The following is a 14,667-nucleotide window of genomic DNA, read 5'->3' as shown; positions in this document are numbered from 1 at the left end:
GTGGGGGGAGGGGAGGAGATCGGAAGGGATGGGAAGGGGAAACAAAGGAGGAGGCAACAATGCTTGATAAGAAATGTACTCTTGGGGCTGGGAAGATGGCTCAGTGGTAGAGCGCTTGCCTTGCATGCCTGAGGCCCTGGGTTCCATTCCTCAGCACCATATAAGCAAAAAAAAAGAAAAAAGCCGGAAGTGGCACTGTGGCTCAAGTGGTAGAGCGCTAGCCTTGAGCTGAAAAGCTGAGGGACAGAGCCCAGGCCCAGAGTTCAGGCCCCACAACCGGACCAAAAAAAAACAAACAAAAAAAAGAAATGTACTCTTTACCTTGCCCATGTAATTGTAACCCCTCTGTACAGTATTTTCACACACACACACACACACACACACACACACAAAAGACTAAACAAAGAGCTTCACTAAGACCTAGCAATCCCACCTGGGAATTTATCCAACTGACCACAAACCAGGCCACCCTGAAGCTACCAGCACAATATGTTTATTGCAGTAACAAGATATAGAATCAACCTGATGCCCCTCAGTAGATGAATGGGTAAAGACAATACGGTGTGTGTGTATATATATATATACAATGGAATTCTATACTCCATCAGAAGGAATGATATTGCCCCATTCATAAGAAAATGTAAAGACCTGGAAAAATATTAAGTGAAGTAAGCAAGAACCACATAAACATAGGTTGAATGGTTTCCCTGATCTGTAAAAATTAAAATGTACCTATAAATGTACAAGTAAACACATGGACAGTAAAAGCAAAAAAAAAAAAAAATGCTTGGGCATGATAAACAGGACTCTTAATCACACAGTGAGAATGTTTTCTTTACAATGATTGAGAAGCTAATTTTTAAAAAATGCTGCCAGGTACACAACAGTTAACAGAACTTCACATTTTTTTCTGGGGTTTTGTTTTTTTACCTTTTTTTTCTTTTTATTAATGGAATATGTGGATGTCTCTTAATTTTGTTCGATGACTACAGAACCAGGAAAAGCTGTTGCTGCTACTGATACATCCCATACTACTATTTTATATATATATATATATTTCAGTTCTATACATATATAAAATATATATATATATATATATATATATAAAACACTTGAATTTTTGGAAAGCTTAGCTTTTCTGTCAACTTTGGAAAAAGTATCCCAGTTTACCGTGTTGACATTGTTCAGAAATTAATAGCTACTATATTGGTCTAGTAACAAATGTAATTTTTTCCATTTATACAGGGGTAAATGCACTGTATTAACTATATAAGGTCTTACTTATGTGGGTTTGGTAATAAGATACTCTCTAAATAATGAAGAAAAACTTATTACAATGTGTTTATTCAAGACAAAAAGATCAATAAAGTAAAAGAGAAACCTAGGATTTTGAAATATGACTCATGGGGAAGTAAAAATAAGAAACAACAGACTCAATAAAAGATGCTGGGCTGATTAACACATGAGAAAAATTAGATGCCTTCCTCACTATACTAATACACTCATAAACATTTAAAATATGAACAGTATTTTAAGACCATTTAGAAAAAAATAAGATAGAGACAGAAATCCACAGACTGGATTACACAGCTACAAGCCAAGTATCAGAAACTAGAAAGAGGCAGGAAGGCTCTACTCTCTTACAGTGAGCATGGTCTCAAGAATAACCTGAATTTAGACTGTTAGCCTCCAGAACTGAGACAATGCATTTGCATTTGTGCATTTGAAGAAAAGAATACACTATAAAAATAGAATGATAGCATAAGTAAAGAATGCATGAAGAATCTAAAGCACAAAAAAGAAAACTCTGAATCCAAGAAGCATGAAAATAAGCTAAATCTCATTAAGTAATCAGGGAATAAAAACGAGAAAGCATTGGGATAGTAAGCATTAAAATCTGAAACTATAAATGTAAGGAAACCGATAAAGAATGTAGAACACAGGGCCAGGGTTGTGGCATAGCGATAGAACACACTGGTAGTATGGAAAAGGTCTGGGTTCCATTCTCAACACAAAAATAAACTCTCCAAAAGCATAACAAAACAAAAAAACTGCCTGGCGCCGGTAGCTCACACCTGCAATCCTAGCTTCTCAGGAGGCTGAGATCTGAGGATCACGGTTCAAAGCCAGCCCAGGCAGAAAGTCTGTGAGACTTTTATCTCCAATTAACCACTCAGAAAACTGGAAGTGGTGCTGTGGCTCATGCGGTACAGCGCTCGCCTTGAGCTGAAGAACATGAGGACAGCACCCAAGCCCAGAGTTCAAGCCCCATGACCCACAAAAAAAAACAAAAACAAAAAAACCCAGCAGATCACCTAGTAACTGCATTTGCAACTATAAATTTCTACCCTTGTGTGCCAAATAATTTGGTCAAATTCTAAATGAGCATTACTCTATGATCCAGCATTCCAACACCAGTTGTAAGCTAGGATAAATTATACACATGGTCATAAATAAATAGGTATCAAATAATAAGTAAAGGACAAAATATTAAGAGTCAATTCAAGCATGTGTAATAATGTTTTGGGGTATATAAACACATAATGAAACCAGAGCAAATTTGTTGTAGCATCTACCTCTTGATAGGAAGCAGAGGTAATAAAGGTAGGAGAAACAGATGGAAGAGGCTTAGTATTCAAGCCAGTATTACAGACTTCAACATTAACTATAATGGTTAAATATTTTAATCTGAAGAATTAGAATACTAACATTTTCTAGAGGTAGACTTGTATCAAGTTTTACTAAAACATCCACTGTACTGTTGTTTAATTTACTATTATTACTTATGATACACAGAAAGAGGCTGGTAAGAATATTCTACTCTGGTAATAAGAATAAAAGTTTGGGTGCTGCTATACTGTTTTTCAATTTTTCATAATAAGCATACATTAATTTTATGATTGGAGAAATAATAATTCTGAATAGGGCAAAATATGTAGGTGGTTAATAAAATAAAACAAAAAGTGGTACTTTTAAGGTTCATAAAAACAAGATTACCAGCACACTTGCTTCAGTGTTAAAAATACTCCTTAATTTCTAAACAACCAAAACACAAACCTATTTTTTGAATTCCCAAAATTCATAAAAACTATTGACTACTAATAGTTTCATCATAACCTGTAATTACACAAAAATACACAGAAAAATGTAAGAAATAAAGTTGATAGGTACCTCAATATGAGTTATTTTATTACAGTAATATTTTGTGAAACCCATCTCAAATTGGCAAATAATCAGAAACTACCAAAGCTTAGCACTATTCCATCAGAAAATAGTTGAAAGTTTTGTTACATGTAATGAATTTTGATCACTGCATAGTATAACCTCACTAAACCTTGTTCCTAAACTGCAAAATGAGCATTTCATCCTGTATCCCTTACAAAAGGATGTGGAGATAAAATACAGGAAATAGCTTAATTGAAAATCTTACATGTCTACTTTTTGTAAGAAACAAGGTCAGATCCAAGAACAAGCTACACCTAGCATTAGTGGGACAACTAAACTGAGTAAGGAAAGGTTGAATTGTTCACCAAGAGAAATAAAGGAACTAAATTTAGAAGATAGTAACTGAAATTTCATGAAATAAAAACAACAGAATCTCTAATAGACACGAAAAAATTTAGCCAGGCGCCAGTGGCTCACACCTGTAATCCTAGCTACTCAGGAGGCTGAGATCTGAGGACCATAGTTCAAATCCAGCCTGGGCAGGAAAAGCAATGAAACTCTTTTCTCCAATAAACCACCAGAAAACCGGATGTGGCACTGTATCTCAAGTGGTAGAGCACTTGCCTTGAGCTGAAGAACTTAGGGACAACATCCAGGCCCAGAGTTCAAGCCCCATGACCAAAAAATAAATAAAAATAAAAAATAAATTAAATATTGAAAATTTAAACACTGATATATGACAACAAAATAAGCCCTCCATCAAGTCCTTTTTTTTTTTTTTTCAGCCTTGGGGCTTGAACTCAGGGCCTGTCACTATCCCTGATCTTCTTTTACTCAAAGCTATCACTCTACCACTTGATCCACAGAGCCACTTCAGGCTTTTTCTGTTTATGTGATTCTGAGGAATAGAAGCTAGGGCTTCATGCATGCTAGGCAAACACTCTATTGCTAAGTCACTTTCCCAGCAAGTCTTAAGATGTGAACATTTGTATATTACACACACACACACACACACACACACACACACGCACGCACGCACGCACGCACGCACGCACGCACGCACGCACGCGCGCGCCTGAAAAAAAGATTGTAAAACAGCCTGGTACCTGTGGCTCACACCTGTAACACTAACTACTTGGGTAGGTAAGAATGGGAAGACTGGCCAGGCACCAGTAGTCACGACTGTAATCCTACTCAGGAGGCTGAGATCTGAGAATTGTCGTTTGAAACCAGTCTGGACAGGAAAGTCTGTGAAACTCTTACCTCCAATTAAACACAACTCAAAAAGCTGAAAGTAGAGATGTTACTCAAGTGGTAGAGTGCTAGCCTTGAACAAAAGAAGCTCAAGGATAGTGCCAAGGCTCTGAGTTCAAGCAAGCCCTAGGATTGGCACCATAAAAGAAGGAGAAGGGGAGGCGTGGGGATTAAAATTTGAAGGAGGTCAGGCAAAAAGTTCATGAGACTCCCTTCTCAAGCCATGGCTGGATGAGGTAGTGCATATCAGTCATTCCAGCAACTATAAGATATCTAAAAATAGGGAGAGTGTAGTCCAGGTATATTCCTGGCAGAAAAATCAGACTCTAACTTAAAAATAACTAGTGAGAAACAGGGTTAAAAGCTCAGTGACAGAGTACCTTGAGGCCTATGTTTAAACTCCCTCATCAAACTGTAAATCACAATATGTAATGTACAGCTACTTAGATGGAAGATAGAAAACAAGCCCAACGTGAAAACAGGAACATCAGAACGGAGACTTGTGTCTCTAAATACTTTATTTTTACCACTTTATAGATATCCTAGGAGAGTCGTTTTTTTTCTTGTCTCAGCTCACAAACCAAAAGTGATTCAGAAACCTGGTTTACCAAGTAACCAATAGAAACCAATCTATTAGTCAATAAGAGTAAGAGCCGGGCTTTCAAATCTTCAATATTGCTATATTGTTTTATAGTTAAACAATAACCACAAAATTTCAGAAGCATCTTACCAAGGTGATGTCTCGGGAAGCTGCAGCTGCGCTCATGTGCAAGCTAGGCTGTCGTACTGAACTGCTGCAGTCAAGGGCACGAGCAAATGTCCCAACAGCACTGAATAAACCAAACACAACAAAATTAGCCTGCCATTTCTTTGTCTTAAAAAAAATTTGGGTAGTGAATGAGAAAAATTATTTTTAAAAATTTAAGAAGTCGTTGGATATTAAAGAATCAAGAATCAACTAAAAAGTATCTCTTTTTTTTTGCCTCTATAAAAAGATTTAAATACAGGTGGAACACTCCTATCTAAATATCTAAAATGTTCCAAAACTTGAAACTCTGAGCACTGATATGACTAATACAAGTGGAAAATTCTGTACTATGATACTTTGTTTCATAAACAATTATTTTAAAAAATATTGCTTAAAATTACTTTTGATCTCCACATACAATCTGTACACATAAGTGAATAATTTTGCATTTAGACTTAGGACTTAAGTCATACCTCATTATAAATACATATACACATATTCCTAAATTTAAAAAAAAATTCTCGTTCCAAGCATTTCAGATAAAGGATATTAGCCTGCAATTGACAAACCATTTTACTATATATAACTGTAATTCAGTCAAGAAAATTAGCCTATATGGACATAAAGAAGAAATAAAATGCCATGGTGTAAATAATTTGATATTCAAATTTTTTTTTTTTTTTTAAGTAAATCAGTTACATGGTGACTACTATCACAAAGCAAGTTCTAACCACTTTTTTTTTTCCTTCCAGTCATGGGGCTTGAACTCTGGGCCTGGGCACTATCCTTCAGCTCTTCGGCCCAAGGCCAGTGCTCTACCACTTGAGCCACAGTGCCACAGTATCAATTTTGGCTTTCTGGTGGTTTACTGGAGATAAGAGTCTCATGGACTTTCCTAAACCCAGGCTGACTCTGAACCTCCATCCTCAGATCTCAGCCTCCTGAGTAGCTAGATTACAGGCTTGACCTTCCGGCACCAGCTCTGACTACTTTTGAACTAACTGTAGAAATCCTTTCCTATGAGTACTATAATATTTAATTAATTTCTACTAAATCCTATTTTTAAAAAAAGTCCACAGTGCTGATTTTCATGTATGATTCAGAGAGCTTTTCTATATGTAAAGGAGCTTTGGGGCTGGGAATATGGCTTAGTGCTTGCCTAGCATGCATGAAGCCCTGGGTTAGACTCCTCAGTACCACATAAACAGAAAAAGCCAGAAGCAGTGCTGTGGCTCAAGTGGTAGAGTGCTAGCCTTGAGCAAAAGAAGCTCAGGGACAGTGCCCAGACACTGAGTTCAAGCCCCAGGACTGGTACAAAAAAAGAGGCTTAACTTCAAGAGGTACAGAATGAGATGAAGTTGAGACTTAAGACTGCCTGCCAGTATTTTTAAACATTAGCTAAGGAAGAGATTGTTCAAACATTTTAATTAAAATATGACACATATATTAAAAACTACCACAATGCACAGCTACTTATCACAGTGAATGTACTTAGGTTCTAACCAACAATGAGGTACAAAAAAGATACCAATCCCTCCCACATTATTCCCAATTCCTATTTCCCAAAGGAACCATGATCCCAGATCCTAACACCACAGGTAAGTTTTGCTCATATAAAATCACACAATACGGGGCTGGGAAGGTGGCTCAGTGGTAGAGCACTTGCCTTGTATGCTCAAGGCCCTGGGTTCGATTCCTCAGCACCACATAAGAAAAAAGCTGGAAGTGGCGCTGTGGCGCAAGTGGTAGAGTGCTAGCCTTGAGCTGAAGAGCTGAGGGACAGTGCCCAGGCCCAGAGTTCAAGCCCCACAACCGGACCCAAAAAAAAAAAAAAAAAAAAAAATCACACAATACGGACACATTGTGTTATTTTCAGACAGGATCCACTATAGCCCAGGTTAGGCCAGAAACTCACTCTGTGGTCTAGGCTGCCTCAAACTCATGATACTCCTTCCTCAGCTTCCTGAGTGCTGGGATTTCAGATGTGTGACATCATCAAATTGTCAGCCAGAGCTGGACTCATCTATTTTCCTTGTGATAGAGTGTTCTTTTTTATTTACTATGCCCACCTCTGCTCACTATTAATCAACAGTAGGTGCTGTTTAAAATTTGGAGCTACTATGAATGGTAGCACTAATGTCACTTGTTTATATCCTTTAGTACACAGGTGTACTAAATACACAGGTGTATGCTTTTCTGCCAGGTGAAGTTTAAGGGATGTGGCATTAGATAGCATAGTCTTCTAAAGCAGTTGTAACAGTTCCATGTCTTTGCTAATTCTTGGCATTTGAAAACTGGGTCTTAAGAAGTAAGGCATGGCTCAAGTGGTAGAGAGCCAGCCTGGAACAAAAAAGCCAAGTAAGACTGAGGACCTGAGTTTAAGCCCCAATACATGCACAAAAACAAAAAACAAAACCACCATAAATTGAGCCTTAGTTTGCATTCAGATTACTTTTTTATGCCAGGTGCCAATAGCTCACGTCTGTAATCCTACTACTCAGAAGGCTGAGATCTGAGAATCATGGTTTGAAGCCAGTCAGGTCGGGAAAGTCTGTGAAACTCCCATCTCTGATTAAGCACAAAAAACCAGAAATGGAGCGGTACTACAAATCATATAGCACTATCTTTGAGCACAAAAGCTCAAGGACAGTGCTCAGGCCCAGAGTTCAAACCCGAGGACACGCACACACACACAAAACGATAGTACAGATATATAATTCCTTAGTGACCCTTTTTCTGACTTCCAAGAAAAAGAAATATAGCTCAGCTCATGGCAATTGTAAAAGTAATAAAACAAAGTGCAAATCAAATATAAAAGTGCTGTGTCTTTTCATATACTTTCTCTGGAATTTTCCCACTGACTTTGTTTCCTAATAACGTACATTAAATGCTTTAATCCAATCATTTAAAGAAATAAGGGTTCTGTACTCTAAATGCTGTGTTACTTTCCTTGATGACTATCTCTAAGAACAGTGCTGCCAACGGATAAGATAAGACTGTTTTTCTTTTGTATTATGAACAAAGTGCAACAGAAAATATTATATCTGATTCTAGTCTTCTGCCATGTCTGATTCCTTCAAGGAAATAAATAAGTTTAGTTAGAGTCATCTATACCTACCCTCAAATCCAATAGGTATATTTATATCCATTAATGTGTAATACATATAAAACCATTTGTGAAATGTAATATTTTGTATATTATACAATTTTTAAAAAATGATCACACTGTATACATAGGAATGATCAAACTGTATGTCCTTCATTCAACATTACTTTTGAGATTTATCTCTTTGCTACATACAGTTCTAATTTATCCATTTTAATTGCTAAAAAGTAATAGTACATTGTATGAATATACCTTTATTCATTTATCATTTTTTGCTGATGTTCGCTCAGGATTTTCCCCAATTTATCTACTATTCCAATGTCGTGATAATCTTATTCACTTTCTGCTTTGTGGCAATTTTCCATGAGCACCATTTGTTCTCATAATTACAATAACAAAATTTCTGCCCCATTCACTTTCTTGAGCAAAGAGCCAAGGGGAAAAGCAAGCCAGTCAGGCTGACAGCTCTCACAGGAAAGCCTTGTGTGCACAAAGGCCCTCCTCATGCACTATGAGGAACCTGAGAGGCATACTTCTACTGGTACCTGAATAATCTAGTCTAGAGCAAAGTCACATAAAATAGCTGCTTTCATTAAGCATCAAAAATTCAGTTGTGAGATTTCTTCTTTACACTATTGTTTTCTTAACCAGTGAAAATTAATGAACTTATTTTCATTTAGTACAGGAAATGTTAGTAATCATACTATTTAGGAAGCAGTGGCATATATTAAGCTTTCTTATATGACTAGAAAAATAATAATATAACCAACAGGAAAAAAGTAGAATGCAAAGGACGGAAAATATCTGAACTACAAATTATTTTGAGAAGAAAAGGTATTCCTTGCCTCAATAATGCCATACTCACCGAGCTACAACTAAAAACTGGTCAATCTGCCGATCTGTGAGTGGACTATTGGGATCCCACACCTTAACTTCCAGTTTTGACTGTTCCCTTTCATCTGAGTCTCCTGCCCAAGAACAAAGAAAATGGAATGTTGTTACTAACAAAACCCACTGTACCATATGGTTGATGACTATAGTCACTCATTATACGTTAGGAATATTCACATGTAAAGTGAATGCTCAGTTTCAGTACATTATTTCAGATGGCAGATATACATGCAACACCTTGTAAAGTGAGTAATACACCAGGCCAACCACACAGTATCAGCATTAAGATCCACTTCCTGAATACCTGTATGTGTGAGGCAGTAAGCCCCATACTAAGGAATACAGCCATGAAATGAGAACCTCTCTAACATAAGATGCTTCAACTATGATAAACCATATGTATAAATATCTATAATACAAACAAAGCAAAGATTTATGAGATATAACTATGGCTGTAAGAATTTGAAAACAAAACTTTTCAGGCTACCTAGGAAACAATGTCATGAAGGAGGTAATATTTCTGCTAAGAACTGAAAGGCACAATATACACTAATGGAAGAGAGAATTCAAAAAATAAGAACATGAAAAGGTCATGGGGTATTGAAATGTGGTAGAGAGAAAAAAACACTCATTTTGTCTAGATACTAGAGGCAATGAGAATACATGACTAAGGGAAGGGAGCTGGGAGAAGGGAGAAGGGAGAGAAAGGAACTACAGGGAGGGAGAAAGGGAGAGAGGGAGGGAGGGAGGCAATAAAGAGATAAAGGCCAAGGCAAAGACTCACTAAAATGCAGGATACTTTATTTAGAATATCTCACAAGGAATTATAACTACTTTCTAGAACTGAATACAGGACAAAGGATAGTAATGGAAAACAGGTTTGAGAATCTATCAAAATTTTGCTTTGTCCCCATAGATTCTACTAGGCTAGGAATTCTTTGACTATAGTCAATTTGTGGACTAGTTCAGAGGCAGATAACAAGAGGACTAACTGCCATTCCCAACACAAAATAGCACAAGCAGAGTATAGCTAATGGTTTGCTAATCAAAACAATTTGCAAGAATTTTATTTTTTATAGCTTTTGTTTACAATTCTCAGCATGCTAAGCCCAGGCACTTGACATTAGCTACTTTTATTTTTTTTTGGTCGGTTGTGGGGCTTGAACTCTGGGCCTGTGAACTGTTCCTCAGCTCTTCTGCTTGGTGAGCACTCTACCACTTAAGCCACAGCATCACTTCAGGTTTTCTGGTAGTTAATTGGAGATAAAGAATCTCATGGATGTTTTCTGCCCTGGCTGGCTTTGAACTGTGATCCTCAGATCTCAGCCTCCTGAGTAGCTAGGATTACAGGCATGAGCCACCGGCACCTGGCTCATTAACTACATTTTTTTTGTTGTTGTTGTTGGTTGTAGGGCTTGAACTCTGGGCTTGGGCGCTGTCCCTCTACTCTTCAGCTCAAGGCTAGTGCTCTACCGCTTGAGCCACAGCGCCGCTTCCGGTTTTCTAGTGGTTTATTGGAGATAAAAGTCTCACGGACTTTCCTGCCTGGGATGGCTTTGAACCTCGATCCTGAGATCTCAGCCTCCTTAGTAGCTGGGATTACAGGCGTGAGCCACCAGCGCCCAGCATTAACTACATTTTTAAGACCAGGTTTTTGTTATTGGTGGTGGTGGTGGTAGTGGTGGTGTGTGTGTGTGTGTGTGTGTGTGTGTGTGTGTGTGTGCGTGTGCGCGTGCGCCAACAGTGGGGCTTGAACTCAGGGGCTCAAGCTCTCCCTTGTTGTTGTGTTTGGTCTTTTTCATTTTTTGATTTCTGGGTTTCTTTTGCTCAAGGCCAATGTTCTACCACATGAGCTATACCTCCAGATTCTAAGAATATTTTTTAGTGCTGTAAACTGTCTGAAACTTGGAAGATAAGAAAATATGAATTACACTTTTCCAAATCTTAAAAAAAAAACCTGGTTTAATTTTATTTAAGATAGTAATGGTTTTTCCCATATCAAAACAGTGATAGCAAAAACAAATGTACTGAGAGCACTTGCCTGCCAAGTACAAGGCCCTGAGTTTGGCCCTCAGCACTGCAAAAATAAATAAAATAAATAAATGTACCTGTTTAAATAATACTGATGAGGTGGTACTTTTCAGTATTAAACTGTCTGTTGCAGTCTGCAAAATGTAAAAGTAAGACTGATATTTGCTATTCAAATTTGAGTTAGCTAATTTGAAATTTTTCAATTTAATTCATGGATTCTACAAGCAGATAGTACAAAAAGAATTTATTCCAAACAATAACAAAATACTCTTGGATACTCTTATATCAAAAACAGGACAATACGCCCCCAAAATAAAAACAACCACAAAAGGATACAGAAATGTTCTATATCAAATAGTCACTATAGATTAAATTGCAATTAAAATTTTAGATTCAACAAATAATTATATTCATATCACAGTTTTATCACCATACCACAGGGGGAAAACTTTTTAAGATCTTGAATAAGCTTACTTAGTATCTGTATAAATTTTCAACTAACTTCTAGAGATCTTGGCTATGGTACATATCCCACAGTCTGGTCACATTCTTCCAGTCACTGTAATACTCTTACCTCACTCCTCTACTTTTGACAAAATGGGCAATTATAATCTGATTGGGTTCCATATAATCAAATAACCAAACCCATGAAGGTCTCCCTAACCCCTGAATTCCCACAAATTAATTTACCAACAAATTATACAATTGTGTATATCTTCTATTTTTGTTTTTGAAAAATTAAGAAATGAAGATCCAGAAATAATTTTAAATGTTAAAATTTTCCACTCATATATTAAGATTCCTGTAAAATACTGTTAAAGTACTTTTTCAATATATCCCTTACAGGCACCTAATGGTACTAGCATAATCTGAAGAACTAAGGCTATATCACATTGTCCTTTTCCTAGACAACTGGTAATATTCTTTGTCCCAAATAAAATTCACTTCCTTTGTACCAAGTATCACAGTGCTGTGTGTGTGTATATGTGTATGCTGGACCTGGAGCTTGGACTCAAGAACTGGGTACTGTCCCTTTATTGCTCTCTACCACTTGAGCCACAACTCTATTTCCAGCTTTTTGGTGACTAATTGGAGCTAAGATTCTCAAGGTCTTTCCTGCCTGTGCTCACTTCAAACAACAATCCACAGATCTCAGCCTCCAGAGAAGCTAGGATTACACAGGTGTGAGCCACCAGCATCTAGCAATTCTCTCTCTCTCTCTCTCTCTCTCTCTCTCTCTCTCTCTCTCTCTCTCTCTCTTCTTCCCCCACCCCCCTCCAATCCTGGGGCTTGAACTCAGGGTCTGGGCACTACATTTGAGCTTCTTTTGCTCAAGATTAGCCCTCTACCACACTTGTGCCACAATGCCACTTCTAGCTTTTTTTTTTGAGCAATTTCTTGGAGATAAAAGAGTTTCACAGACTTTCTTGCCCAGGTTTGTTCAGAACCATGACCTTCCTGAGTAGCTAGGATTATAGGCATGACCCATGGGCATCTGGCCTAGCAATACTTTTAATGCTACATTTAATTCACATATACAAGGATGGCCTTGGTCACCAATTTTGTTAGTGTTTTAAAAGTTCTGGCCAGGGGCTGGGAAGGTGGCTCAGTGGTAGAGTGCTTGCTTTGCATGCCTGAGGCCCTGGGTTCGATTCCTCAGCACCACATAAGCAAAAAGAAAAAAGCCGGAAGTGGCGCTGTGGCTCAAGTGGTAGAGCACTAGCCTTGAGCTGAAGAGCTGAGCTACAGTACCCAGGCCCAGAGTTCAGGCCCCATGACCGGACCCAAAAAATAAAATGAAAGTTCTGACCAATGTGATAAAATACAAGTCAATAAAATTAAGATACCCTCATTTGTCAGCCTATTATCTTTTTCTTTTTTCTTTTTGTTTTTTTTTTGGGGGGGGTCCGGTCGTGGGGCCTGAATTCTGGGCCTGGGCGCTGTCCCTTAGCTCTTCAGCTCAAGGCTAGCGCTCTACCACTTGAGCCGCAGCACCACTTCCGGCTTTTTTCTTTTTGCTTATGTGGTGCTGAGGAATTGAACCCAGGGCCTCTGGCATGCAAGGCATGCGCTCTACCACTGAGCCACCTTCCCAGCCCCTATTATCTTTTTCCTAGTGCTTAAAATACCTTCTCCCTCTGTCATTCAGTTTATATCCTATGAGACCAGTATCTCATCTGTCCCATCCTTTACTCTGCCTTTCTTTTAACCAGAGTGTAATCAATCTTTACCCTTTAATTTTATATTATTTTTTAGGATTCCCAGACTTTATACACATCTTCACAGTAGGAAATTCGTGTTTTGATACATACTATAATACTCCAAACAAGAATCGTATTTGCCACAGAAGCGATAAAGAATGTGTGCAAGAAGTGAACAAGGGAAGCTTGTGAGTTGGGTTGGACATGTAGCATAGTTGTAGAGCGTTTACCTAGCTTGACTAAGACCCTCAGTTCAATCCCTATCATTGCAATATATAAGTTTCATATATAAATCACATATTAATATATCATATATTATATATATAGTATGTGTGTATGTATGTGTGAATTGAAATAAAGAAGAGAATGAGGTACTTGCATTTGAAAAAAAAAAACAAGTCAAAGCAATAATAGGTTACTAGAATGGTATCATAAAAATAAGTATTAGGCCAGGTGCTAGTGGCTCACGCTTGTAATCCTAGCTACTCAGGAGGCTGAAATCTGAGAATTGAAATTCAAAACCAGCCTGGGCAAGAAAGTACATGAGACTCTTATCTCCAATTAACCCCCAGAAACCCAGAAGTGGCACTGTGGCTCAAGTGGTAGAGCGCTCACCTTGAGCTGAAAAGCTCAGTGCCAAGGCCCCAGAGTTCAAGCCCCATGACTGAATTAAAAAAAAAAAAAAGTATTAGGGGCTGGGGCTGGGAATGTGGCTTAGTGGTAGAGTGCTTGCCTAGCATGCATGAAGCCCTGGGTTTGATTCCTCGGTACCACATAAACAGAAAAAAGCTGAAAGTGGCGCTGCCAACTCAAGTGGTAGAGCACAGGGAGGCTGAGGAACAGTGTCTAGGTCCTGAGTTCAAGCTCCAGGACAAGCAAAAAAAAAAAGGCATTAAGAAAACTAATTAGAAAATCATAAGTTAACAATAAAAATATAAAACACCAAGAAAATTATGCTTATATAAAGAAATAATTAAACTTTCAAAGAAAAGATTATTTGAGTGAGTGAAGATTTGTTTTAGTAATATTCTTTTTTTGGGAGGCCAGTCCTGGGGCTTGTATTCAGGGCCTGGGCTCTGTCCCTAAACTTTTTTATTCAAGGATAGTGCTCTAATACTTGAACCACGGCTCTATTTCCAGCTTTTAGGTTATCAATTAGAAATAAAGAGTCTCACAGACTTTCCTGCTCCAATTTCATTCTTCAGATCTCAGCCTCTTGAGTAACTAGGATTACAGGCCTGAGCCACTGGTGCATGGCTTAATGATATTCT

The 14,667-nt window shown here is 37.9% G+C and overlaps 1 protein-coding gene across 5 annotated transcripts in view; it reads right to left on the bottom strand.

The window, feature by feature from the left end:
• Positions 1-14,667, bottom strand: part of Mta3 (metastasis associated 1 family member 3) — a 151,400-nt gene that overhangs the window by 70,968 nt on the left and 65,765 nt on the right. For all 5 annotated transcript variants that reach the window (XM_070025479.1, XM_070025477.1, XM_070025478.1 and 2 more), the window contains exons 7-8: positions 9,139-9,241; positions 5,150-5,249 (exon numbers count right to left, since the gene is read on the bottom strand). In XM_070025479.1, coding sequence (XP_069881580.1) covers positions 5,150-5,249; positions 9,139-9,241 — 203 coding nt within the window. The remainder of the gene's footprint in view (positions 1-5,149; positions 5,250-9,138; positions 9,242-14,667) is intronic.

Source organism: Dipodomys merriami, unplaced genomic scaffold, assembly GCF_024711535.1.
Source record: "Dipodomys merriami isolate MVZ:Mamm:240054 unplaced genomic scaffold, mDipMer1.0.p SCAF_17, whole genome shotgun sequence".
Classification (NCBI taxonomy): Eukaryota; Metazoa; Chordata; class Mammalia; order Rodentia; family Heteromyidae; genus Dipodomys; species Dipodomys merriami.
This window is presented reverse-complemented; position numbering and strand designations above follow the sequence as displayed.